This window comes from Eulemur rufifrons, chromosome 16 (genome assembly GCF_041146395.1).
Source record: "Eulemur rufifrons isolate Redbay chromosome 16, OSU_ERuf_1, whole genome shotgun sequence".
In the NCBI taxonomy this organism is placed as follows: domain Eukaryota; kingdom Metazoa; phylum Chordata; class Mammalia; order Primates; family Lemuridae; genus Eulemur; species Eulemur rufifrons.
The window spans coordinates 40,155,747-40,181,915 of NC_090998.1; the positions used below are offsets into that span (position 1 = coordinate 40,155,747).

The 26,169-nt window shown below is 42.2% G+C and overlaps 1 protein-coding gene and 1 pseudogene across 1 annotated transcript in view; both read left to right on the forward strand.

Annotated features, from left to right (window-relative positions):
- The first annotated feature begins 221 nt into the window (after positions 1 to 221).
- Positions 222 to 1,470, forward strand: LOC138397092 (zinc finger CCCH domain-containing protein 15 pseudogene; annotated as a pseudogene).
- Positions 1,471 to 3,743: 2,273 nt separating this feature from the next.
- The window catches only part of SLC4A8 (solute carrier family 4 member 8), an 85,975-nt gene continuing 63,549 nt past the window's right edge, over positions 3,744 to 26,169 (forward strand). Inside the window, exon 1 of the mRNA XM_069491565.1 lies at positions 3,744 to 3,834. Coding sequence (XP_069347666.1) covers positions 3,790 to 3,834 — 45 coding nt within the window. The 5' untranslated portion in view covers positions 3,744 to 3,789. The remainder of the gene's footprint in view (positions 3,835 to 26,169) is intronic.

The following is a 26,169-nucleotide window of genomic DNA, read 5'->3' on the forward strand; positions in this document are numbered from 1 at the left end:
TAAGGGGTGCAAAGCAAAGATGTTCCAACAGAGGAAGAAGGCGCCTCTCCTCACTACCCGCAGTGCTCTGCGGCACCGACCTGTCAGAAAGGCAGTGTTGAGGGTGAATGAGCAACTCACTATCTGTGCGCCTGGGTCTTCCTCTGCCTCCTGTTGCAGGGGCAGATCCCCTGACGGCATCCAGCTGCGCTTACCTGTGGCTGGTGTCATCTGTCTCCACAATGTCCCCCAAGAAACAGGCTCAAAAGGCGGAGCAGAAAAAGGAGAAGATTATGGAAGACAAAACTTTTGGTTTAAAGAATAAGAAAGGAGCGAAGCAACAGAAGTTTATCAAGGCTGTCACACATCAAGTTAAATTTGGTCAGCAAAATCCACGTCAGGTAGCACAGGAGTGAAGCTGAAAAGAAATGGAAGAAAGATGACAAGAAGAAAGAATTGCAGGAACTAAATGAGCTGTTCAAACCTGTAGTTGCTGCTCAAAAAATAAGTAAAGGTGCAGATTCCAAATCCGTGGTATGTGCATTCTTCAAGCTAGGACAGTGTACTAAAGGAGATAAGTGTAAGTTTTCTCATGACTTGACTCTGGAGAGAAAATTGAAAAGAGAAGGGTTTACATTGATGCAAGAGATGAAGAACTTGAAAAGGATACTGTGGGTAATTGGGATGAGAAAAAGCTGGAAGAAGTAGTAAACAGGAAGCACGGTAAGGAGGAAAAGAAAAAACGAAAAACTCAAACAGTATGCAAGCATTTCCTTGAAGCTATTGAAAACAACAAGTATGGCTGGTTTTGAGTATGCCCCGGAGTGGGTGATATTTGCATGTATTGTCATGCACTTCCTCCTGGATTTGTGTTGAAAAAAGATAGAAGATGAAATTTCATTAGAAGATCTAATTGAAAGAGAGCATTCTGCCCTAGGTCCAAATGTTACCAAAATCACTCTAGAATCTTGCATGGAAGAAAAGGAAAAGACAAAAAAGATTGATAAACTTGAACAAGATATGAAAAGAAGGAAAGCCGACTTCAAAGCAGGGAAAGCACTAGTAATCAGGGGCCGAGAGGCGTTTGAATTTCTTCTTAAACTGGTTGATGATGATGAGGAGGAGGAGGAGGAAGCAGATGACAACTGCTACACCCAGGGAACAGGTGGTGATGAGGTTGATGATTCAGTGAGCATAAATGACATAGATTTAGGCCTGTATATCCCAAGAGATGTAAATGAGACAGGTATTACGGTAGCCAGTCTTGAAAGATTCAGCACATGTACTTCAGATCAAGATGAAAATAAATTAAGTGAAGCTTCTAGAGGTCCGGCTGAAAATGGTGAAAGAAGTGATTTGGAAGAGGACAACGAAGGTGAGGGACAGGAAAATGGAGCCATCGATGCTGTTCCTGTTGATGAAAATCTTTTTACTGGGGAGGATTTGGACGAACTAGAAGAAGAATTAAACACATTCGATTTAGAAGAATGACATCAAACAAGTCAATGAAAAAATTAAGTCAGCTCAGCATGAGTTGAAATTGACTAATTATTTTCTGCCTAGAATGAACAGGATGTTTATTTCCCATGCTGATTCTGGAGGGCTTAGCCTCCTCCAGAAAAAAAAAAAAAAAAAAAAAGGAATACTCTCCCTACCTCTTCTCTTCTGACTTTGGCTACATCTCATAGTAAGTTCAGAGTAGTTCATGGTAAATTGAAAATATAATGGTTATTCCAGAAAATGATTGATCGTTGTAATTATCCATTCAAGTAGGAAGTGTGACTGCTTTTCCAGCTTTTGGTTTTCACTGGGCATGTGCTATTACCAAGAACAACATAAATTTACATTTAAAATACCCTTCATTTGACACAGTTTTTAATGAGTGATTTAATTTCTTTTGTATTTATATGTTTAAAAGACTGCCTAAAAGCCTAAAACAAGAGCACTGTACTTCACAAAAGAATATGCAGGTTCAGTATTGTCTATCTTTGGGCAATCAGATGGGTGTTTAAAATGGAACTACTTTTATCTGACAGAATCAGCTACAATGCCCTGTGTTAAACTGTTTAAAAGTTTACCCTCTTCTTTTTTGCCAATAAAGTTGTAAATAAAGACCATTATATATTAAAATCCAAAAAAAAAAAAAAAAAAGAATAGAGGGTGAGCTTGAGATCAGACTGTTACAACACTGATGGGCTCTGCAATGTGTTATCCTGTCCTGGCTTTGCTACCCTGATGAACTCACAGGTGCTAAATTTGAAGGCTAAAGTGGTCAGGTTAGTTAACTCCTTGGCATTTATTGAGCCTAAGCTCAACATGTTATGGCAAGTATTACAGCGAGTGGTCCCGAGGACAAACCGAGCGGCACACAGAGAGTCGGAGAATCAACGTTTATTTGCCGGCAGGCTCAGAGGGGTCTCGCCACCAAATTCTGAGCACCGTCTACCCAATTTTTCCCATTTTTATTAAGTTGGGGTGATACAAGGGGAGGGGTCTCAGGTGACTAATGCCCGCTAGGTAGTAAGTTTAGTGTTTGCGCTAGGCAATAGGATTAGTGTTATGCTGATGTGCCAGATGTTAGTTTAGTGATATGTTAATGTACTAGGTGTTAGGTTAGTGTCTAGCACCAGGTAATTAGGTTTTAGTGTTATGCTGATGTGCTAGATGTTAGGTTAGTGGTATGCTAATGTGCCAAGTGTTAGGTTAGTCATATGCTAATGTAGGTCTTCCGTGAGGGGTGGGGGTCTCAGGTGGCTGCTGTGCTAAGTAATAGATGGGGGTTTTCCTCATCAAACATGGTGATCCCATTCTCCTTGCTCATGATGGGCAAAGAGGGGTGTCTGCTGGGGGCCTCTGGGAAGCTTTCATTCATTTGAAAGAAACAGATACAAGAATAAGCCAGTCCCTTAGGAGTCTACTTGAGGACAAAGCCCATACCATGAACAGGGTAGAGCAGAGGAAAGACAGAACCTGGGCCCTGTTGACACTGTTGACTCCGACCTTATACTGCTCATGCGGTTCGCCTGATCCTCCTGTCTCATGTGAGAAAACTCAGTAGGCTGTTCTAGAGCCAAAGGAGGGACCAAAGGGGAAAATAGAGTGTACCAGTCCAAAAGGATCTGGTCCTCCTCCAAGGGCATTAAACTTTCAATTTAAGTCTGCAAAAACTAGAATTTTCTGCAGAACCTGGAATGCAATAATGGAAATAATCTTACCCCAGGAACCAGAGAACCTTGCAGCCAATATGAACTAAATTTTTACTCCAATGGCTGAGAAAGCCATGTCTAGATGGCGTAACCTCCTGCCCATGTGAGAGCTGCTCTGAGACCTGCAAAGGAGTGAAGTCATGGAGCTGGGCTTCCTGCACTTCTTGCCTTTGGAACCAGAGAGTTGGAGACCAGGGAACATTCTGGAGTTGCCATTTCACTTCACCAGTTCTTCACGGCATCATGCTACAGGCAGATGCTATGGGAGGGACACATCTCAGTATACGGGGCTGGGGCTGATAGACTTTCCTCTAGTCAGAGGAGAGACTCTGAGAGTGACTACGGGAAGTCCCTCAGTTAGCTGGTGGTTCTGTAATTATGGGCAAGTTGTTTAACCTCAGCTTCTTCTTTTTATAAAAGAGGATAATTGTGTAGGTCTGTTGTGAAATTTAGATGAGATGATGTATGTAAATTACTCAGAATAGTGCTCAAGACATAATAAATGCTCTGTATTCATCAACAACAATAGCAACAACATAGACACCCAGGCCCACTCCTCACTACCTCCAAGGAGACCCAGGATAATTGAACTCTGCTAAATGTGATGGGGCCACTCAGCCCTGAACAGAAGTGTCAGTGGAGACAACATGTGGCTTGCTTTTTTTTTTTTTTTTTTTTTTTTTTTGAGACAGAGCCTCTGTTGCCCTGAGTAAAGTGCTGTGATGTCAGCCTAGCTCACAGCAACCTCAAACTCCTGGGCTCAAGCAATCCTCTTGCCTCAGCCTCCTGAGTAGCTGGGACTACTGGCATGTGCCACCATGCCTGGCTAATTTTTTCTATATATTTTTAGTTGTCCAGATCATTTCTTTCTATTTTTAGTAGAGATGAGGTCTCACTCTTGCTCAGGCTGGTCTTGAACTCCTGAGCTCAAGTGATCCTCCCACCTCGGTCTCCCAGAGTGCTAGGATTACAGGCGTGAGCCACTGCATGTGGCCTCATGGCTTTCTGGACATGCCTGTAACTCCACCAGAAAGCTTTACTTACTCATTTTCAGAGTTTGGACAGGAACCTCCACAACTTGTTGATGAGCTTGGCTGAATCACGATATTTGGTCTGGGGTTGTGGATGGGTAAGAATGGCCACTTGTATCTCTCTCAAAGTTCTTTCATTTTGGTTTACTCCCAAAGCAGCTGAAAGCAGTGCAAAGGATAGGAATGAGACAAGGGTACATCTAGGTGGGTGGTTGCTGCTCCCGGAAGCCTCTTGTGTCACTCACCGAGAAGCTCCCCTCAGAGTCTGGCCATGTTGGCGGTCAGCAGGGGAGCAAGATGTTTGCAGACTGGAGGAGCACAGCACTGCAGGTTTACTGCCCTATACCCCAGCCACATCACACCCAGAAGCACTAAATACTTCAGGAGGCAGTAACTCTGTTACTCAATCCATGTCACCCAGGTCTACAGTTCAAGCCTTGAAATTCTTCTCATGTCAGCCTTGGGGCAATCATCCCTTTTCTGTATCTGTGCTGTAGGCAGGGCGGTTGTTAGCCCATAAAGAGCATTGTTAAAAGGCACCCTTTCTGCGGGCAGATGTGGACTGATACATCATGATGCTTGGCTTGACAAGCCAAGCTTGTGCAGAGGACAAATTGCATAACCACATGTGTCTGTGGCTGCAGGGCCTTGGAGTTCTTATTTCTGTTCAGGGCCTGCCACAGTGACCTCTGCCTTATAGTAGGCAAGGGATGTGGGTTTCACTCAGGGTGAAGTCAGACTTCAAATTATAGCACTCTTACTGCTTAGCCACTGTTGCTGCTTGCTGCAACACAAAAGCAGACACAAATATGATGTCCAGAACTACGTGACGGGGATGGGTGGCTTTGGAACCCTGGGTTGCCTGATGAACATAAAATTGTTAGTCTGTGGGGATTGACTCCTGACCAAATGCAAGAGAGACTAGGGAGCTTGACTATGTACAAGGACAGGCAGAGATTGGGATAGGGGCAGTCAAGAGCAAAGAACTTGCTTTTTTCTTTATCTAGCATCTTTAAGGGTACTACTTTCCTTCGATTCTAAGTCCATGAAATTCAGATGAGCCCTACCTCACCCTCCAACACCACAGGTGGATCTATGATCCTTTGGCCACAGTGGTTGGCTTAGGGTTGGCATATTATCCAAGCCAGACCACTTGGAGCCTTCTCTGAGACATTTCCTGGAACTAGCAAAGGAGAGGAACCCCTCCCCCCACCCTTTGTCCTTCCCCCATCCCCACGACTACCAATGGAATCATTGGATGGGAAGGTATGTAAGTTTAGAGTGGCTAGTGCCCGTCTTTGCTATTACATGAAGAAGGAGAGACAACCTGAGCATAAAGCCAACACTGGGAAAGCAGAAAAAGGTAAAGAGTGGGAGGACCCTATCTTTTGGACTCCTGGATCCTGCTGTACCTAAAGTCATTTATTCCAAGACTTCTCCATTCTTCCATTTCTTTTCTTTCTTTTCTTTTCTTTTTTCTTGTTTTGGTTGAAATTTGTTTGAATGTGTTTTTGTCACTTTCAATCAAAAGAATCTGATCAATAAATAATATGAATTATTTATGAATTAAGTTATTGCTATAGGGGAGTTGATAAAAGGGCTACCTATGTTCACTTCAACCCAGGTCTGGCAGAGAAGAAGTAGAGAGAAACTCCCAAGAAAAGCTTAGGAAATGATGCTTCTGATCTCCAGGGAGAAGAGAAAGGGAGGTGAGTGGTGACTCACAGTGGAGAGGTGGGGCCATGTTGGATTGGGAGTGATGGACCACCCATCCTTCTAGACTTTCTCCTGTGAGATGCCCTTGAAATAGGCAATTTCCCACATAGGTCTTGGAGATAGATGGGAGACCAGGGAACTGGAGGGCTTCCCCTTGGGAGAGGAGGTGGTCCCAAGAATAGAGAGGCAAGACGCTGTTTCAGTGTCTGGCCTATTCCAAGCCCCTCAGGGCATATTGTACCTCAATCCCTTTGAACACTGGAGAGATCACCATTTCTCCACTTCATTACAACTTTAGGCTCAGGCCTGTTGATCCTCTGTGGCTAACCACGTCCTTCATATTTGCTTTGGAGAGGTTGCACACAAATTCCCCACTGGGATCTCCCCCATTATATATAAATAATTCTGCTATAAACCCTTTCTGTGTACATCTGTGGTCATTTTCTTAGGGTAAAATTCTATAAGTGGAACTAATTGGCTCAAAGGCTATGAACATTATTAAGGTTTTTGATTCATATTGCAGGAAGAAATATTATCCATTACTAGGAAAGAGAGATTAAAAAGTTCCAGCCCTTGTCAACCAGGAGAGGGCTGATTGCCAAATAACGAACGTAAGAGGTGACCTGTTTTTCAGAAAAAGAGAGCCATGTCACAGTGTCTATAATAAATTAAATTAAGACCATAAACCATGATGTGGGTGCAGCAGATCACATGGCATTAAATAAATTGAACTGTCTGGTTCCCTAGAGACACACAGACCAAACACACCAGAGAGATGATGTAATGGGGTTGACAGGGTGCTTCCTTGAGAGTATCCTGAGAATAGGAAGCGTAGCAGCAGCAGCTATAGTAGTATTTACTTCTGTGTAAATGGGGTTGGGACCAGAGGAGGGCAAAGAGCTAGCACTTCACTATCAGGGAACTCTTTGTCAAATGAGAGATATCACAAGCTACAGATAACATCCCAAGGGAAAGATTTTGGCCCAGTATAAAGAAGAACATTCTAATAGTCTATCCACAGTTGGAAAGGTTAATGTGTTTGAAAGCACCATGGGCTGGGTGTGGTGGCTCATACCTGTAATCCTAGCACTTTGGGAGGCCGAGGTAGGAGGATCGCTTGAGGCCAGGGGTTAGACTAGTCTGAGCAATATAGCAAGACTCCGTTTCTACAGAAAATACAAAAATTAGCTAGGTGTGTTGGTGTGTGCTTGTAGTGCCACCTACTTGGGTGGCTGAGGCAGGAGGATCGCTTGAGCCCAGGAGTTTGAGCTATGATGATGCCACTGCAGTCTATCCTGGGAAATAGAGAGAGACTCTGTCAGGAAGGAAGGAAGGAAAGAAGGAAGAGGGGAAGAAAGAAAGAAAAAGAAAAGGAAGAAGGGAAGAGAGAAAGAAGAAAGAAAAGAAAAGAAATATGGAAGGAAGAAAGGAAAGAAGGACTATAGAGAACATAAAGTGTAGAGTAGAGAGCTAGATGAGGGAGTTAGACATGAAAGACATGCTCCTTGTCTGTAAGGAGCTTTCAGTGTACTGGACAGTTGGACAGTTATTCTAGAATGTGATATAAGCCATAATAGAGGAGTGTACATAGTAGTCCTGGAGATGGTATGAAGAACGGTGTGGTTAACTTCACCTGCTTTGGAAGGATTTAGAAGAGGTGACATGACCTGTTTGTGAAGAATGAGCACAAGTTTGCCAGGTGGGAAAGTGGGAGGGACGCAGGTAGAGTGAAGGGCATACTTGTGATCTCTGTGGCCCCCACAGTTTGGGGTGCAAATAACATGCCCCTGCTAGTACCCACAGTTTAGTGCTCCAGGCTCTACATGCAGTGATATCTGGTCCAGCAGTCTAGTCTGTGGCCCTCTCCCCAGGGTCCGTGGGGTTGCTAGAGTTGAGGGGTGGAAGTGAGTCCAGTTTGGTTCTGGCTCAGAGGGCTCATTGCAGTAATGGACAATAGCTAATGAGGACAAGGCAGCCTTGGCCAGTCAATCTGCAGGGCAGAAGCTGGGCAAAGTTCGAGGCTATGAAAGGAAGTGGGTACTGGAGTGATGTCTCGCCCTGGGGGATATCTTAGTCTGTTCAGGCTGCTATAATGAAATACCTGAGACTGGGTAATTATAAACAACAGAAATCTATTTCTCACAGTCTGGAGGCTAAGTCCAAGATCAAGTCTCCAGCAGGTTCGGTGTCTGGTGAGGGCTGCTCAGGAGCACAGGGTGTACATCTCTCTGCCTGAAGACCCTGGACTGCCCAGGTTCGTGGCTTTTCCCGGGCGGTACAGCAGTGATGTTGCATCTGGAGGAAGGGGAAGGTTGAGTCTCTGTCAAGAGAGCCCTTGCTGAGTCCTTTTCCAGCTGTTCCTTAAGAAAAGGGACTACGCATGTGATGCTCACTCCAGAGCATTTTCTTTCCAGGATAAGGAGTGAAGAAAGCATCTGACTAGTTGCCCAGTCTCTTTTCTTTTTTTTCTTTCTTTTTTTTTTTTTTAGGATACCTATATATTATTGCTTGCCCATTAAAAAAAACCTGTTGATAATTTTATTGTGAAGTCCTGAAGTTTATAGATGAGTGAAAGGAGAATTAACATCTTTAATAAAATTGAGTTTTTCCTGTCAGATATAAGTTGATCTACTCAAGAGTGTTTTTGCTACTCAGTAATATGTTATTGATTTTTTCATACAGTCCTTGCACACTGTTTGCTAAATCTTTTCTCTCTTTGCTTGCTAATGTAGCAGGAATCTCTTTTCCCTCATCCTGGTATTTAATCAGTTATGCTTTGTACTATAGGAAAGCTGTTGCTTTTTGCATAATAATTTTGGTCTCAGTCACTTGTCTGACTTGTTTTTTTTTTTTTTTTGAGACAGAGTCTCCCTTTGTCACCCCAGCTAGAGTTCAGTGGAGTCATCACAGCTCACTGCAACCTCCAATTCCTGGGCCCAAGTGATTCTCCTGCTTCAGCCTCCCCAGTAGCTGAGATTACAGCCATGCACCACTAACTGTTTATATTTTTAGTAGAGATGGGGTCTTGCTTTTACTCAGGCTGGTCTGGAACTCCTGAGCTAAAGTGTTCCTCCCGCCTCGGCCTCCCAGAGTGGCTAGGATTACAGGCGTGAGCCACCATGCCTGGCCTCTGAATTGTCTTGTTTGCAGTAGTTTTCAGTTGATTCTCTTAGGTTTTCTAGGTTTACAATCATATAATTTAATATCTTCCTTTCTGATTTTTTTCTGAGACAAGGTCTTGCTATGTTGCCCATGCTAGCGTGCAGTGGCTATTCACAGGTGTAATCGTAGTGCACTATAGCCTCGAACTCCTGGGCTCAAGGGATCTTCCTGCCTTAGCCTCCTGAATACCTGGGCCTATAGGCATGCATCACTTATGTTCCTGATATTTATGTATCTCATTTTTTGTTGTTGTTAAGTTTCACTGATTTGTCCGATCACCACCCATTAAGTAATAGTGGTGATTGTTGTCATCTTTAACTAGTTTTGGACTTTACTGGGAATATGTCTAGTATATTCCTACTAAGAATGATACTGGCTTTAATTTTTTTTTTTTTTTTTTTTTTTGAGACAGAGTCTTGCTCTGTCTCCCCCAGGGTAGAGGGCAGTGGTATTATCATAACTCCTGGGCTCAAGTGATCCTCCTGCTTCAGCCTCCCCAGTAGCTGGGACTACAGGCCACTATGCCTGGCTGATTTTTCTATTTTGAGTAGAGGAGTCTCACTCTTGCTCAGGCTGGTCTCGAACTCCTGGCCTCTAGCAATTCCCCTGCTTCAGCCTCCCCCAGTGCTAGGATTACAGGTGTGAGCCATTGTGCCTGGCCAAATTTAATCATTTTTAATTGGAGGGTATTTCTTTGAAATTTTCTTGTCCCCCTTCTGGCACTTCGTGGTTTGGATTTTCTATCTCTTCTAACAATCCGTTTTTTTTTTTTTTTGATGAGACAGGGTTTTACTCTGTCACCCAGACTGAAGTGCAGTGGCGTCATCACAGCTCACTACAACCTCCAACTCCCAGGCTCAAGCAATCCTCCTGCCTCAGCATTCTGAGTAGCTAGGACTACAGGTGCAGCCACAGCACACAGCTAATTTTTTTTTTATTCTTTGAGAGACAGGGTCTTGCTATGTTGCCTAGGTCTCCCTTGAACTCCTGGGTTCAAGTGATCCTCTCACCTTGGCCTACCAAAGTGCTGGGATTGATTACAGATGTGAGCCACTGTACCTGGCCCACAGCCTATCTCTTTATAGAGAACATTTCTGTTACTTATGCAGAGTTGAGAACATTATCCTTGATCAATGGAGGCTATTTATTCTCATTTCTTATTTTTTGCATTTATGTTTTTTTATCTTCCCTGCCCCTCCTCCATGCAGTGATTTGGTTAGCTGATGGCTTATCTTTTTTATTTCCCAAAAATTAGTTCTTGAATTTATTTATTGATTGATTGAGAGACAGGATCTCTCTATCGCCCAAGCTGGAGTGCGGTGGCATGATCATGGCTCACTGCAACCTCAAATTGCTAAAGCAATTCTGCTGCTTCAGTCTCTCAAGTAGCTGAGACTACAGGTGCATGCCACCAAGGTGGGCTAAGTATTTTTTATTTTATGTAGAGAGAGGGTCTCACTATGTTGCCCAGGCTGGTATTGAACTCCTGGCCTCAAGGGATCCTCTGCCTTGGCCTCCTAAAGTGCTAGGATTAGCACTGGTCTCTAACCTTTTTGGCACCAGGGACCATCTTCACTGAAGACAATTTTTCCACAGATCGGGGATTGGGGGATGGTTTGGGGATGATTCAAGTGCATTAGATTAATGTGTACTTTATTTCTATTATTATTACATTGTAATATATAATGAAATAATTATACAACTTACCATAGATTGGGGACCCCTGGATTACAGGCATGAGCCACTGCTTCTGGCCCTTGAATATATTTAAAAACTCTATTGCTTTTTTGCTTTCTAATTTCATAACTTCTACATTTATCTTTAAAAAGTCTTTAGTTTTTTTTATGGCTCTTTTTCTAGCTTCTTGAGTAGAATGCTTAATTCATTTATTTTCATTTTCATATTGATGTAATTATTTAAAGCTAAAAAATACTTTTGGTTCTAGTCTTTTGCAATTTCAGTTTTAATTTCCTTTTCTTATGAAAGCCTTGCTTAAGAATTTAAAAGATGTGGCTGCGCGTGTTGGCTCATGCCTGTAATTCTAGCACTCTGGGAGGCCGAGGTGGGAGGATTGCTTGAGCTCAGGAGTTCAAGACTAGCCTTAGCAAGAGACAGTCAGAGGTTGCAGTGAGCTATGATGATGCCACTGCACTCTACCTAGGGAGGCAGAGCGAGACTCTGTCTCAACAAAAACAAAGCAAGGCAACTGAACACCCCTCCTCACAACCCCCTCCAATAAAAATTAAAAAAATTAAAAGATCTGTTTGGTAGAGTTTTTTAAAAAAATTGCTAGTGATTTGAAGTTTGATTATATTATGATAACAGAATATCTTTTACCTGTAGAATTTACTGAGGCTTTTTTGGGCCTAATATATTTTGATGAATATTCCACGAGCCCTTGAAAAGATGTATTCTTTGTTTTCAAAATATATAATTTAATGTTTATCAATTAGATCCTATCAATTATGTTACTTAGTGTATATCTTTACTTATTTTTTTAAAGTTTTCTTATTGATGCCTAATACTTGCACATATTTATGGGGTACATGTGATATTTTGATACATGCATAGAATATGGAAGCATCAAAGTGGGATATTTAGGATACCCATCACATAGAACATTTATTATTTCTTTGTGTTGAGAACATTTAAAATCTCTTCTAGCTATTTTGAAATATACAAATTGTTTGTAACTATAGTCACCATACTGTGCTATCAGACACTATGACTTACTTCTTCTATCTAACTGTATATTTGTACCCATTAACCAACCTTTCTTCATCCCCTACCCTCTCTTCCCAGCCTCTGATAACCATCATTCTACTCTCTACCTCCATGAGATCAACTTTTTTAGCTCCCACATACGAGTGAGAACATGCAATATTTGTGTTGCCTTGCCTGGCTTTTTTCACTTGACATAATGTCCTCCAGTTCCATGTTGCTGCAAATGGCAAAATTTCATTCTTTTTTATGGCTAAATAGTATTCCATTGTGCATATATACTACGTTTTCCATTTCCATTCATTTGTTGGTGGATACTTATGTTGATTCCATATCTTTGCTGTTGTGAATAGTGCTTCAATAAACATAGGGGTGGAAGTATTCCTTTAATATACTGATTTCCTTTCCTTTGGATAAATACCCAGTAATGGGATTGCTGGATAACATGGTAGTTCTATTTTTAGTTTTTTGAGAAACCTCCATACTGTTTTCCATAATGACTGTACTAATTTACATGCCCACCAACAATGTATCAGAGTTCCCTTTTCTCTGTATCTTTACCAGCATTTGTTATTTTTTGTCTTTTGATAATAGCCATTTTAACTGGGGTGAGATGCTATCTCATTATGGTTTTAATTTGCATTTCCCTGATGATTAGTGATGTTGAGCATTTTTTCATATACCTGTTGGCCATTTTTATGTCTTCTTTTGAGAAATGTCTACTCAGATCCTCCATTCGCTTTTAATGGGATTATTTGGGGGTGTTTTGCTGTTGAGTTGTTTGAGTTCCTTGAATATTCTGAATGTTAGTCCCTTGTTAGATGAATGGTTTGCAAATAATTTCTCCTATTCTGCAGGTTGTCACTTCACTCTGTTGATTGTTTCTTTTGCTGTGCAGAAGCTTTTTTAGTTTAATATAGTCCCATTTGTCTATTTTTGTTTTTGTTACCTATGCTTTTGAAGTCTTAGCTATGAAATATTTGCTGAGACCAAGGTCCTAAAGCATTCCCCCTGTTTTATTCTAATAGTTTTATAGTTTCAGGTCTTATATTTAAGTCTTTATTTCAATTTGAATTGATTTTTGTACATGATGAGAGATAGGGTTCCAGTTTCATTCTTCTCCATGCATATGGATATGCAGTGTTCACAGCACCATTTATTGAAGAGAGTTTCCTTTCCCCAGTGTATATTTTTTGCACCTTGTCCAAAAATCAAATGCCTATAAATGGATTTAATTCTGGGTTCTCTATTCTGTTTCATTAGTCTGTCTGTTTTTATACCAATACCATTTTGTTTTGCTTATTATAGCTTTGGAGTATATTTTGAAGTCAAGTAGTATGATGTCTCCAGCTTTGTTCTTTTTGCTCAGGATTGCTTTGGCAATTCCAGGTCTTTTGTGATTCCATATGAATTTTAGGATTTTTTTTTCCTATTTCTGCGAAGAATGTCATTGGTATTTTTATAGGGATTATATTCGACCTGTAGATTGCTTTGGGTAGCATGGTCATTTTAACAATATTAATTCTTCTGATTCATGAGCATGGGGTATCTTTCCATTTGTTTGTGCCCTCTTCAATTTCTTTCATCAGTGTTTTATAGTTTTCCTTGTAGAAATCTTTCACCTCCTTGGTTAAATTTATTCCTAGGTATTTTATTTTATTTTTGTAGCTATTGTAAGTGGGATTGCTTTCTAGTTCATTATAGGTGTATAGAAATGCTACTGATTTTTGTATGTTGATTTTTTTATCCTATAATTTTACTGAGTGTGATTTTATCCTATAATTTTACTGAATTTGTCAGTTCTAAGAATGTTTTTGTGGAGTCTTTAGGTTTCTCTCTCTATAAAATCATATCATTTGCAAAGAGGGACAATTTGAATTCTTGTTTTCCAATTTAGATACCTTCTATTTCTTTCTCTTGACTGATTGCTCTGGATAGGACTTCCAGTACTATATTGAATAAGAGTGGTGAATGCAGGCATCTTTGTCTTATTCCAGTTCGTAGAGGAAAGGCTTTCAGTTTTTCCCTGTTCAGAATGGTGTTAGCTGTGGGTTTGTCATATATGGCCTTTATTGTGTTGAGGTATGTTCCTTTTAGTCCTAATTTGTTGAGTGTTTTATCATGAAGGGGGATGTTGGATTTTATCAAGTGCTTTTTCAACATCTATTGAAATGATCATATAGTTTTTATCCTTCATTCTGTTGTTGTGATGTATCACATTTATTGATTTGTAAATGTTGAACCATCCTTGCATCCCTGGGATAAATCCCACATGATCATAATGATCATGGTATATTATCTTTTTGATGTATTGTTGGATTTGGCTTGCTAGTATTTTGTTGAGAATTTTTATATCTATGTTCATGAGGCCTGTAGTTTTTTGGGTTTTTTTTTGTTTGTTTGTTTGTTTTTTTGCTGCTGTTGTGTCCTTGTCAGGTTCTTCTTTATGTTTGGTAGGATTCAGCAGTAAAGCCATCTAGTCTGGGATTTTCTTTGTTGGGAGACTTTTTATTATTGATTCAATCTCATTACTTGCTGTTGGCCTGTTCAGGTTTTCTATTTCTTCCTGGTCCAATCTTGGTAAGTTATGTATCTAGGAATTTGTCCATTTCCTCTAGGTTGTCCAATTTGTTAGCTTTACTTATTTTTTTGTCTTGCTCTGTCACACTCTGAGAGAAGTAAAATAAGCTCTTCTTATAATAATATGTGTGTTGATTCTTCCTCATATGTCCAGTAACCTTTTTTATCTTTGTTGCTATGTTATTTGTTTACACAAGTGTTTGTTAGATCTTCATTGTAAAATAAACCTTTATTATTATAAAGTATGCCTATCTTTGTCTGGTTTCTTACTTTTTGGCTTGAAATCAGTATTAATAGAAGGTAAAATCATGACCTCCACTCTCTTTCTTTTCTTTTTTCTTTTTTGTATTTACCTGGTATACCTTTGCCCGTTGTTTATCTTTCAAACTTTCTGAGTCACCTTACTTTGGTCATGACTCACATTCTGGGGATAATCTGTACTTTTGGTATTTGACCTGCTTGGGGCTGGAGATCACCTGAGTAGTGTCCACTGGCCTGATAATTTGCCTGTTTGATGGTGGTTTTTTTGGTTTGATAGTTTGTATTTTTGAAAAGATCTCTATTTCACTTTCATTCCTCCCCACCTTTTTTGGCCCTTTGTTTCCAAACTTTTAATTATAAAAATTTTACTCATGAAAAGTTTTAGTTATGAAAACAAAGAGAAGATAAAAAAAAAAAAGGACAACGAGCATCTGTAAAACTTCCACTAGATTCCATAATTGTTAATATTTTGTCATATTTGCTTTATTTCTTTTTATATATCTGGGCATATCTATTTCTATATCTGTATTGCTATATCATTTAAAAGTAAGTTGTAGGCCGGGCGCGGTGGCTCACGCCTGTAATCCTAGCACTCTGGGAGGCCGAGGTGGGCGGATCGTTTGAGCTCAGGAGTTCGAGACCAGCCTGAGCAAGAGCGAGACCCCACCTCTACTAAAAATAGAAAGAAATTATATGGACAGCTAAAAATATATATAGAAAAAAAAATTAGCCGGGCATGGTGGTGCATGCCTGTAGTCCCAGCTACTCGGGAGGCTGAGACAGGAGGATCGCTTGAGCTCAGGAGTTTGAGGTTGCTGTGAGCTAGGCTGACGCCACGGCACTCACTCTAGCCTGGGCAACAGAGTGAGACTCTGTCTCAAAAAAAAAAAAAAAAAAAAAGTAAGTTGTAGACATCATGATACTCTACCTTAAATATGGCAGTGTGCAGTCCCTAAGACAAAGAATCATCTCCTATATAACCACAATACCATTATCACATATGAAAATTAACCATGGGGGAAGTCTTTTTAAACTGTGCATTCCATCTCTGGAAGGACTTCTAGTGGCCTGGAACTATAGGGGTGCAAGTGGCTTGCTGAAGACAGGAATCCCATCCTGATCATGCCGTCTCGGGAAGACAAGAACAAGGGGGGTTGTCATAACTGGCTACAAGTATCTGAAGGGCTGTCATATGGAAGAGTGAGCAGACTTTCCCTTTGGAGCTACAGAGGAGAGCATTTGAAATGATGAGTGGAAGTTTCAAGGAGGCGAATTGAACCTGGAATGGGGCTGCCAGCCTCATTCAGTGGTGAGTTCTCTGTCACTGGAGATACCTAGGGATGCTGTGGAGGGCTGTTGGATAGAAACTGGTCTATAGGACTTTGAAATCTCTTCCAACAATTCTTGGGGGACAAGGACAAAAAGTTCCAGAGACCCAAAAGGATTTACAGGTTATAATCCAATTGTAATGGCTCTAGTCTATTTTGCCTACCTCAAACAAAGCTGATTATTCCTATATGCGTTTTAAGGCTGGAATTTTTTTCTCTGCTATTTATTCACTGACCATCTCATAGCCCTGGCTGTTTTTGGTAAATCCAACAAATAACTATTTTTACATTTTCTGTTGGCTTGCAGAAAGGACCAGAGAACTCTGCCTTCTTTAAAAAGGAGTCTGGCATTTTCAATTTGGCAAAAGATTAGAGATAGAAAAAGATAAATAAGTGAAATAAATTCACTTTCTATATCTATTCCCTTTTGCCCCAGCCCAAATGTCAAAATGGGTCTCTGTTCTTTTTTATTAACTGCAAAATAAAAGGCCTCAAGGGATATATCACTGGAAGTAAGAGTAGCTTGGATTGAATTTATATCTATGTCAGATAATGTGTTTCTAGAGATAAAAAGCAGTAATAGTTATTTTCAGAACTTCATGGGAGTTTGCTCAGTAAACTAATGAATGGGTATCACTGACAAGCATTCCAAAGTGGAAATTATATGAAACTTTCATCTTACGGGAAAGGGTAACAGAGGAGAAACCCTGGGCTTTTACTTGGGGGCAGTTAATGTCAGTTCTAAAGGAGATTCATATTTTCATTGTTCCATTGAAGCCAATTCAATTTCATGCAGGAAGTGGGTGAGTGGAATTATATTTCTGGGAAGCCACAGAATGAAGTGGAAAGCATTAGTAGTTTTTGACCCAGCTCCACTATTAACTGGCCTGGGCAAGTCCCTTTACCAAGTTTCATTTCAGCTTCCTAGTCTATAAAATGTTCTTTGTGCATTTATAGACCCATGAGACAAATGAGATAACAGTGATAAAAAAAAATTGAGTATATAGAATAATACAAATGTGAGGTATGAATTTGCTGACACCTTAAAGCTATCCCAGGCCTATGGGCTAAAAGTGAAGTAAGACCTTCCCTTAGTATAACATGCTCAGAGGCCTTATCCCCAGGTAGATAAGATGTGGAGCGAAACCACTTTAAACAGACCTGATTTCTAAGCAGGGTTAGGTTTGATTAGAAACCGATAAGATAAATATATTTAATACAAATGTGTTCAGATCTTGTTTCAAGGTCTTGGCATGTGGTCCTTGGTTAACACCTGCTTCTCTCAAATTTCTGAATGGCTTCCCATCTGGAAGTCCCACAGCTTCTTTCCTGCAAGACCTATTCTTGGCTTGCATATGACAAATTTTTACAGCCTGCTTTCCTGTTCTGCTCTGCTCTCCTCCCTCTGGAGGTCCTTTCCTTAGCCTTTGTCTAAATATCTTAATGGTGATTCCAAAGATGGCAGAAGCTAGGTTTTTGCCATTTGACTTGCATTCCGTGTCAGAGCTCAGAGCCTCTCTTATTCTGGAGCAAGGTGTGAATGAGTGCAGTATAACGAAGTTCAGGGATGATGCTGATGATGACAAATGGAGTGGGCATGATTTTCACAGTTGGGAGCTCAGCTCTCGGTTTTTGTGGCACCTCGGTATTCTTCCCTGTGATGTGTAGTGTTCCAGGCTGGCAGCATGCTGTGAACAATGAAAATTGCATTCTGTAGTCTCTTTAGATATGCTGTGACTTGGCAAGGGCTGAAAGCAAATCATGCACCTGCATAACCTTTTCAGCTTGACAAAGAATTGTGTCTCTCTTCCACTCGCTCTCTTGCCCCTCCCTTCCACAGGAAAGGCTCCAAGACGACAGTATGAACAAGCCCTAATTAAGTCTTTCCTCGGATCCTGATGTTTTTTCCTCCAACCTTTTCTGGGGTTTAGATATGTAATTAAGAAGAGAGCAGAGAAACAAAATCAGGTGTAAGACACAGCTGGGAATTGAGAGTTATCTGATGGCAAGTAAAGATTAGGACCTCTGCCCTGGCAGCCCTTTTGACAGTTTAAACAGAGCAACAGTCATGATAAACTGATGGAGGAATTAACATGCTTTTGATGGAAAAATAGGTTGCAGTTATGTAACAACATTTTCTCAGACTTTTTGAGTTTCTTGCATTTTTGTCTGTCTCTGAATTAAGAGAATTTCAATGTCTTTCAGCCAATATTTAAAGATAATATATATAAGGTGCCTAGTGCTTCTCTAGAAAGTCTATGAACACATGTTTACAATTATATGCAAAATTTGGGCTTTTGTGTACTTATCTAAAAAGAGAGTCTGTAGATTTTATCATGTCTCCGTGGGGTTCAAGACCCCCTCTTTTCCCAAAGTTTAACAACCACTGATATTAGAGAAGGGTAGAAACAAAATCTGGAAGGATGGCCACATTTGGAAGCCATGAAGAGAGGGTGGAGCCTATAAAAGTTAGAGAAGGATGGAATCCCCAGGCAGCTCCATGGGAGACAGTGCGGTTGGTTAAGCTCATGCCCTCTGGAATCAGATACATGTGGGCTCAGACCCTAGTGTCTCCATTTATTAACTATGCTGGCTGTGTGACCTCAGGCAAATTACATCTCTAAGACTCAGTTTTATAACTATAAAATGGGATGATAGAAACTACTTCATAGAGTTATTGCAATGATTGAGGCTATCCATATAGCATGCCTCCCTGCTTGCCTGTTGATTTGTGTGTGTGTATTTCTATGGTTTCTGTCTCTACACATGTATTTTGCATTTTCATATCCACTTTATGCTTCTTTCTAGGCCAAGTGCAGGCCCAGAAGGCTCTGAATTCTGTTCTGCTGGTTTTTTTTTTTTTTTTTTTTGGTTTGGTGTTTTTTTTTGTTTTTTTGTTTTTTGCCTTTAGGAAAATAATCAGTGTGAGGTGGTGTCCTTGGCTGAATAGTCTTCTTCTGGCTCCTCCAGGGCCTGTTTGCTGGCCAGGCTGTCAGCCACATATTTGCACTTTTCCATCCAGGGTAGGGAGCAGTAGAGGCTAGGAGGCTGGTGCCTGGAGCCAAGCGAGCCAGTCTCCTTTGGGAAGGAGAGACCAAATCAGCCCTAGGAGGGAGAGCCTGTCTTCTGCAGTGGCCCAGATAGCAGAAGCTTTGGCAGCTGCCTCCGTTGTGATCTACTTCCTTTTGTAATTTGCACACTAGGCCAGAAGATGGGGCTCTTGACCCTGGAGTCAAGGGCCAGAGGCTCTGACATTTTCCCACATTGGAAGTGGAGGAAAATCAGATCCACCAGAGCTCCCAGGAATCACCTCTACTTTTTCATTCCTGTCTCTGCCCTGCCCGCTTCATTTCTGCCAGGAGTGGGACCTGTCTTCCAGGGGAGTGGGGAATGCTGGCACATTTTTCTTTTGGCCACTATCCTTGGCCTCTCCTGAATTGTCACTTTGCCAGAGTCAGTCTAACTGACCCTTGCCTCAGGTTTCCCTCTCTAATCCATCCTGCCGTAATGGCAGATTTCAGAGATGGTATCTTTTTTTTTTTTTTTTTTTTTGAGACAGAGTCTCACTCTGTTGACTGGGCTAGTTGCAATGGCATCATCACAGCTCACTGCAACTTCAGACTCCTGGGTTCAAGGGATCCTCTTTCCTCAGCCTCCCAAGTGGCTGGGACTACAGGCATGCACCACCACGGCTGGCTGTTTTCAGTTTTTTCTAGAGATGGGGTCTCGTTATATTGCCCAGGCTGGTCTAGAACTCCTGGTCTCAAGTGGTCCTCCCACCTTGACCTCCCAAAATGCTAGGATTACAGGTGTGAGCCACCTTGCCCAGCCCTGGTACCATTTGTATAGGACAGAGGTTCTCACTTCCTCAGAGAAACTCTCCCCACCCCATGCCAGTTACTCTATCACACAACCTTTTATTACTTCATAGTATCTATTATAACTTGTAATTACCTTGTTTGTTGACTTACTTACTGTCTTCCCATTCCATTGTAAGGCTCACGAGGCCAAGGATCCTGTTTGTTTTATTGCTGTTTTCCCAACACTCAACACAGGGCTAGATACATAGGTTCTCAGTAAACGTGTTTTGAATTAATAAATGAATAGTTGAATCCCAGTTGAATGACTGCCTGACCTTGAGGAAATTGCTTAACTTCTGTGAGCCTCTGTTTTCTTTTCTTTTCTTTCTTTCTTTTTTTTTTTTTTTTTTTTTAAGAGAGAGTCTCACTCTGTTGCCTGGGCTAAAGTGCCATGGCATCAGCCTAGCTCAGAGCAACCTCAAACTCCTGGGCTCAAGCGATCCTCCTGTCTCAGCCTCCCGAGTAGCTGGGACGACAGGCATATGCCACCAGGCCTGGCTAATTTTTTCTATATATATTTTTAGTTGTCCATATAATTTATTTCTATTTTTAGTAGAGACGGGGTCTCACTCTTGCTCAGGCTGGTCTTGAACTCCTGACCTCGAGCGATCCATCCACGTCGGCCTCCCAGAGTGCTAGGATTACAGGCATGAGCCACCACGCCCGGCCAAGCCTTGGTTTTCTTACCAGTGAAATGGAGAAATAACAGAGATGTTATGACTATTAAATACATTTATACCACCAAACCCAGGGCCTGGTACTTGGAAGCATTCCTAAAACCTTCAGCAGTGTCCTACTTTCTGTCATATAAGAAAAACAAAAGCCTGAACTAATTAGCCAGCTCTACAATTTGAACACTGCCTTTCTTTATGACAACTTTTACTTCCTACTGCTTTTCTCAATGACTTTCTGCTCTAGCCCAAATTTTGGCTACCCTGAATGGGCCATATGCATTACTACTCTTTTTAAAAAATTATTTTTAATTAATTATATTTTTAGAGATAGAGTCTCATTCTGTCATCCAGGCTGGAATACAGTGGCATGATCATAGCTCACTATATCCTTGAACTCTTGGGCTTAATCAATCCTTCTGCCTCAGCCTCCTGAGTAGCAAGGACTAGAGGCATATGCCACTATGCCCAGCTACGTTAAATTTTTTTTTTTTTTTTTGGAGAGATGGAGTCTTGCTATGTTGCCCAGGCTGGTCTTGAACTCCTGACCTCAAGCAATCCTCCTGCTTTAGCTTCACAAAGTGCTGAGATTACAGGTGTGAACCACCACACCTAGCCTTGCATTACTACTATTAAGTCTTTGCCCAAAGCTTGAGATGCTTGCTCTCCTTACCTTGACTCAACTAAATCTTATGCATATTTTCAGACTTAGCTCAAACGCATATCCTGTGTCACCTTCCTGAAGTGTCTTTAAGTTATAAAGATCATTTTCTCTTCTGAATTTTTGTAATCTTTGTTGTCTATATTATTCATATGGCTCTTATTCTATGTTGTATTGTTTTGTCATTGTATTAACATATATCCTGTTTCCCACATTAGACTGTTAAGTTCATTGGAGATACATATTTTAGATTTCTCTGTATTTTCAGTGCTACTTAGGCCTATATGTTAATAGGTGTTCAACACATTTTTAATTAGATTAAATTAAAAAGCATGTGTATTTTCTAACTCCTTTCTATGTGCCCAGCACTCTTGAGACTCTGTGGAGTATACAGATGGGCATAAGAAAAATAATCATCACCTTCAAAGACCTTATAATATTATACTAAGCTACAGTCAACATGTAAAGTACTTAAATAACCGCAGCATGGTAACTGCTGTAAGAAAGGTCTGATATGCTACGAGGATTCTGAGGAGGAAGAGATGACATCTTTTAGAGATGTCAGGAAGAGTGAAATAAAGAAGGGCTTCTTGGAAGAGATGGCCTTTGAAGAATGGTCAAGATTTTGATGGGCAAAAATGGGGGTGAGGGTGGGATGCGAATTCCAGATTCTAGGGGGACGATTAGCAAAGAGATGGACCGAGAGTGTGGCAAGGAACACTAAAACTCAGAAACTGCACATGGGGCTTACACAGGAGATCAGAAATATGGTTCCGCTTCAGGGATACTGAAGCCCAACCTTGTTTTCAATTTCAGGGCTAATGCAAGAGATGGTATGCAGGGACCAAAACTTTAACATGTGCCAGACTGTGTTCCCCAAGTGTAGCTCCTTTGGAGGCTGAGAACTATTTGCAACAACTCTTTCCCCCTAATAATGTGGACTCAACCTACAGCCTGTTGTGATGGTACATATAAAACAAAATGCCCCTTTCCTCCTCTTGGGGATACAGAGTTGTTAACGATTTTAGCCAGCCTCTCTTTTCTTTCAAACCCAAATTAAATTGAATGCATTATTGACGATTTTCTAACCTTGCCTTAGCTCAGTAGTTCTGTTGTTAAATAATAACTTGCCTTAGATCATTTCTTGGAAAAGTTGGAAGTGTTTTTGTGGAATTACTTCAACAATTACCCTTAGCTCAACTCTGTGCTTTTTGCTGCCAACCTGAGACTCAGGGAGAACACCTAAGTCATAGTGAGTATGCGAAGGGGCCTGATCACTGCCTGCTTGCTTCCCTTTGATCTGGCCACTAGCTCAGGGATTAACAATTAATTTTAGAAGGCCCTCTCCCCTCATCCTCAATTACTTCCTCCTGCGATTCTGAGGGACGTTTTCCCGAAATTTAAAAATCATCTCCTAAGGAATAAAATCAGAATAGGCAAAACCGACCCTTTCCCAGTTTTCAAGGGTCAGGTGCAACTGCAAACAGAAGCACGAGATTTTCGGTTTCCAGCAAGCAGTTGGAAGGACCTTCAAGCCCAGAGGCCCCTGAAGGGAGGAGGCGGTTTCCACGGCAACCGGGCCCTGGAGCGGTTGGTTCCTCCGGCTCCCCCCTCCTCCTCCTGGTAGCCCAGGGTACCGCCGGACAGCGTCCTCCCGTGCTCCGCGCCCTGATTGGCTGCAAAGACCGCTCGCTGATTGGCTGCAGCGGATGCCTCGCGGGCCGGTGGCTATGGAGGCGGCGGCGGTTGATGGTTGACCGTTGGCTTCAGGGTAGGGGTCGCCGCTTGGGTGATCCGCTCAGACTCGACCAGACTGACGCTCGGCCTGGAGCCCGTGGGGGAGACCTAGTTCGGCTCCGCCATGCCGGCCGGGAGTAACGAGCCGGACGGCGTCCTCAGCTATCAGGTAGGGCTCCGCCTCCCGCCCCTCCCCGGGGCTCAGCCTCCTCATCCTCTGCCCACCCTCCTTCCTTCTGCCCCCAAGCCCGGGCTTCCCAGGACACTCCCTGAGGGCGAGGGGAGGCCAACCCGGGACACCAGGGGGCGCTCCGGGCGGTTGGGGATCGAGCCGGGGTTGCGAGAGGGTGACCTTGGCCCGAACCCGGGAGCCGGCCCGTCACTGCCGCATCCCTTGCGCCCCTGAAGGAGCCCTGACGGCCGGCGGGCGGTGACCTCTGTTCTCCTCGGGTCTTCCCTGTTGGAAGAGGCCGGCTTCTGGCCTCGCGTTTTCCTGCTGGAACGTGGGGAGAAAGGGTACCCAGGGACCTTGCACTGGTGGGGCAGGTCTTCCCTTTGTGTTTTGATTTCTGGGGGTTTCAGGTTCTTCAATGGTTTGAGGAAGAGCCAGAAAGACTGGAGTCTGGGACCAGTCCCTGTTAGTGTGGCCAGCTTTGTGAATCCCTCTGCCTCATTGCATGGACACCTGCCAAGTTCTGGGTACCGAAGCACAAATGGGCTGGGGAAGTGTTGAGGGGTCAGGAACAGGTGCTTATTTAAGGGGATGAGAAAACCAGGTTTAAGTAACTGGTAATGGAACTGTTGGGGTTGCTAATGTAAGGGAAAGCATTGAACTAGGTGTTCGCGTCTGTAGATTCCAATGCTACATCTACCTCACACAGGCTTTGTAACCTTGAGTAAGTCACTTGCCTCTTTGAACCTGTTTCCCCATCTATTAAAATGGGAGTGGTATGTCTGCTTTGTCTACCTCACAGAGTTGTTTTGAGGATCAAACAAGGTGCTATTTGTGAAAAGGCTTTGTGAAATAATTTTTATTGTGTGACTGCCAGTAAGTGAGTGGTAGCTCGTTGAATTCTCACTTCCCCTTTCCTTGCAATCAGAGGGTGTGGCTACTGCCCTGGAAAGAGGGCTTGAAGGGGAGTCAAGTCTGAAGTGGAGGGCTGTGAAGAGGATGATGGACCATCTCAGGAGGGATGACGGGTCTTGGAAACAAGTGACATGTTAACGTCAGGGATTGTTTTCAGCAGGGAAAACATTCTGAGTTAGTAGCCAAATGGGGTACCAGATGCTGACTGTCTCCTCTTCTTCCTGGTAATAGTTTGCTACTTGAAGAGCCATACTTCCTTCTTTGCTTGCTCAGTCAAAAAGGGAACAACATCTAAAATTCTGGAAAATCTTTCCATATTTAATCCTCTTAAGACCTATTAAGTGCATTTAATCTCTGTTTGGGATGCAATGATGAGCAAAAATCGGCAATGTTCTTGCCCTCCTGAAGCTTACCATCTAGTGGGGGAGGGGAGAAGTGTAACCATTTCTAATCAAATAATGACACAAATATTATAAACTGTGATAAGTGCTTTGAAAGAAAGATAGTGCTATAAGTGTGTATAACAGGGTTCCACCCTTGGTCTCAGATCAGAGAAGATTTACTAAGGAAGAAAATTTGAGCTAAGAGCTAACGAATGAATAAATGTCAACTGAAGGAAGAGGGAGATCAAAGGGCCTTGGAGGCAAAGAGAACAACATACATAAAGGTCCTGTGGCAGAAAGAGCCACATCTGGTTAGAAGACCTGAAAGAAGGCCAATGTGGTGGAGCCATAGGGAGTGATGAGGGGAATGGTATGAGATGTATTCTGGGGTCATAATATACAGAACCATTATAGTCTATACCAAGGAAGTTGGTGTTTTTCTGAGGAACAAGGGGAAGCCACTGGAAGTGTTTAAGCAGGGAGGGGAAAAGGGAGGATAAGAGAGAGAGAAAGAAGGCATGAGAGAGAGAGAGAGAATGAGATTGTGATCAGATTTTCCTATTGAAAGGTTGTTTTGGCTGCAGTGAGGAGAATAGACTGGAACGCGTGTGAGGAGACAGTGTCCTTAACATCCACAATGTGTACTGGTTGTATTATTGAGGGCATAATTATGCTTAGGTTTCTGTTAGTGTTCTGTGAAATTGGTAATTCGTGAGTGCTTTTGGGGTGGGATGGAAAATAATTATCTCCTTTACATCTAGTTTGTGAAAATTTCATGGGTGGTGGTATGAGGAGAGGAAAAGGAATAGAGTGGGAACAGTAGGACCTCATGAAGGCTGGCGTCAGGTAATGGGCAAATAAGAACCTGAGAGATAGGGAAGAAAAAAGAATGAGAGTAGAAGGAGGATGGGAAAAGGGGATGACTCAGAGGAGACACAGTCAACTGATTGGCAATTACCAATAAGGCCTCCTGTGTGCCAACTAGACGGTATGCAGGGGAGATGGGCTTTGCAAAGTGAGTAGATTGTGTAATTTCATGTAAACAGGTTCCAGACATCACATCTAAATGTCATAAGTCTATGCTGCTTTCTCTGGTGTGGACTACTGCTTTAGTATTCCAAAAGTTCCCTCTGCTTTCTTTCTTGTCCTTCTGTAGTCCACTTTCCACGTGTTAGCCACAGGGAGCTTCTAAAAACACAAATCAATCAGATCTTGTCATATCCTATCTTTAAAGCCTTCAGTGGCTTCCCAGTGTATTTTAAAATAAAATCCAAACTCTTTTTTTTTTCTTTTATTTCATCTTGTTATGGGGGATACAGAATTGCAGGTTACATACGTTGCCCATGTACCGCCTTTCCCCCCAAGTCAGAGCTCCAGGCATGTCTGTTCCCCAGGTCGTGCACATTGCACCCATCATGAGGTATATATCCCTCCCTTCCCCACCCCGCCTTCCCGAGTCAGCACCTTCAAGTGTTGCCACTCCCCAAACGGTGCGCAATGCACTCATTGTGTAGGCATACCCCCATCCCCTCCCCCACCTCCCACCTCAGTCTGATATCCAATTGGTGTCGTTCCCAGATTTGTATTTAAGTGATGATCAGGGAAACCAATTTTCTGGTGAGTACATGTGATGCTTGTTTTTCCATTCTTGGGATACTTCACTTAATATAATGGGTTCCAACTCTCTCCGGGAGAACCATAGAGATGTTGTATCTTCATCATTCCTTATTGCTGAGTAATATTCCATGGTATACATATACCACAGCTTACTAATCCAATCATGTAT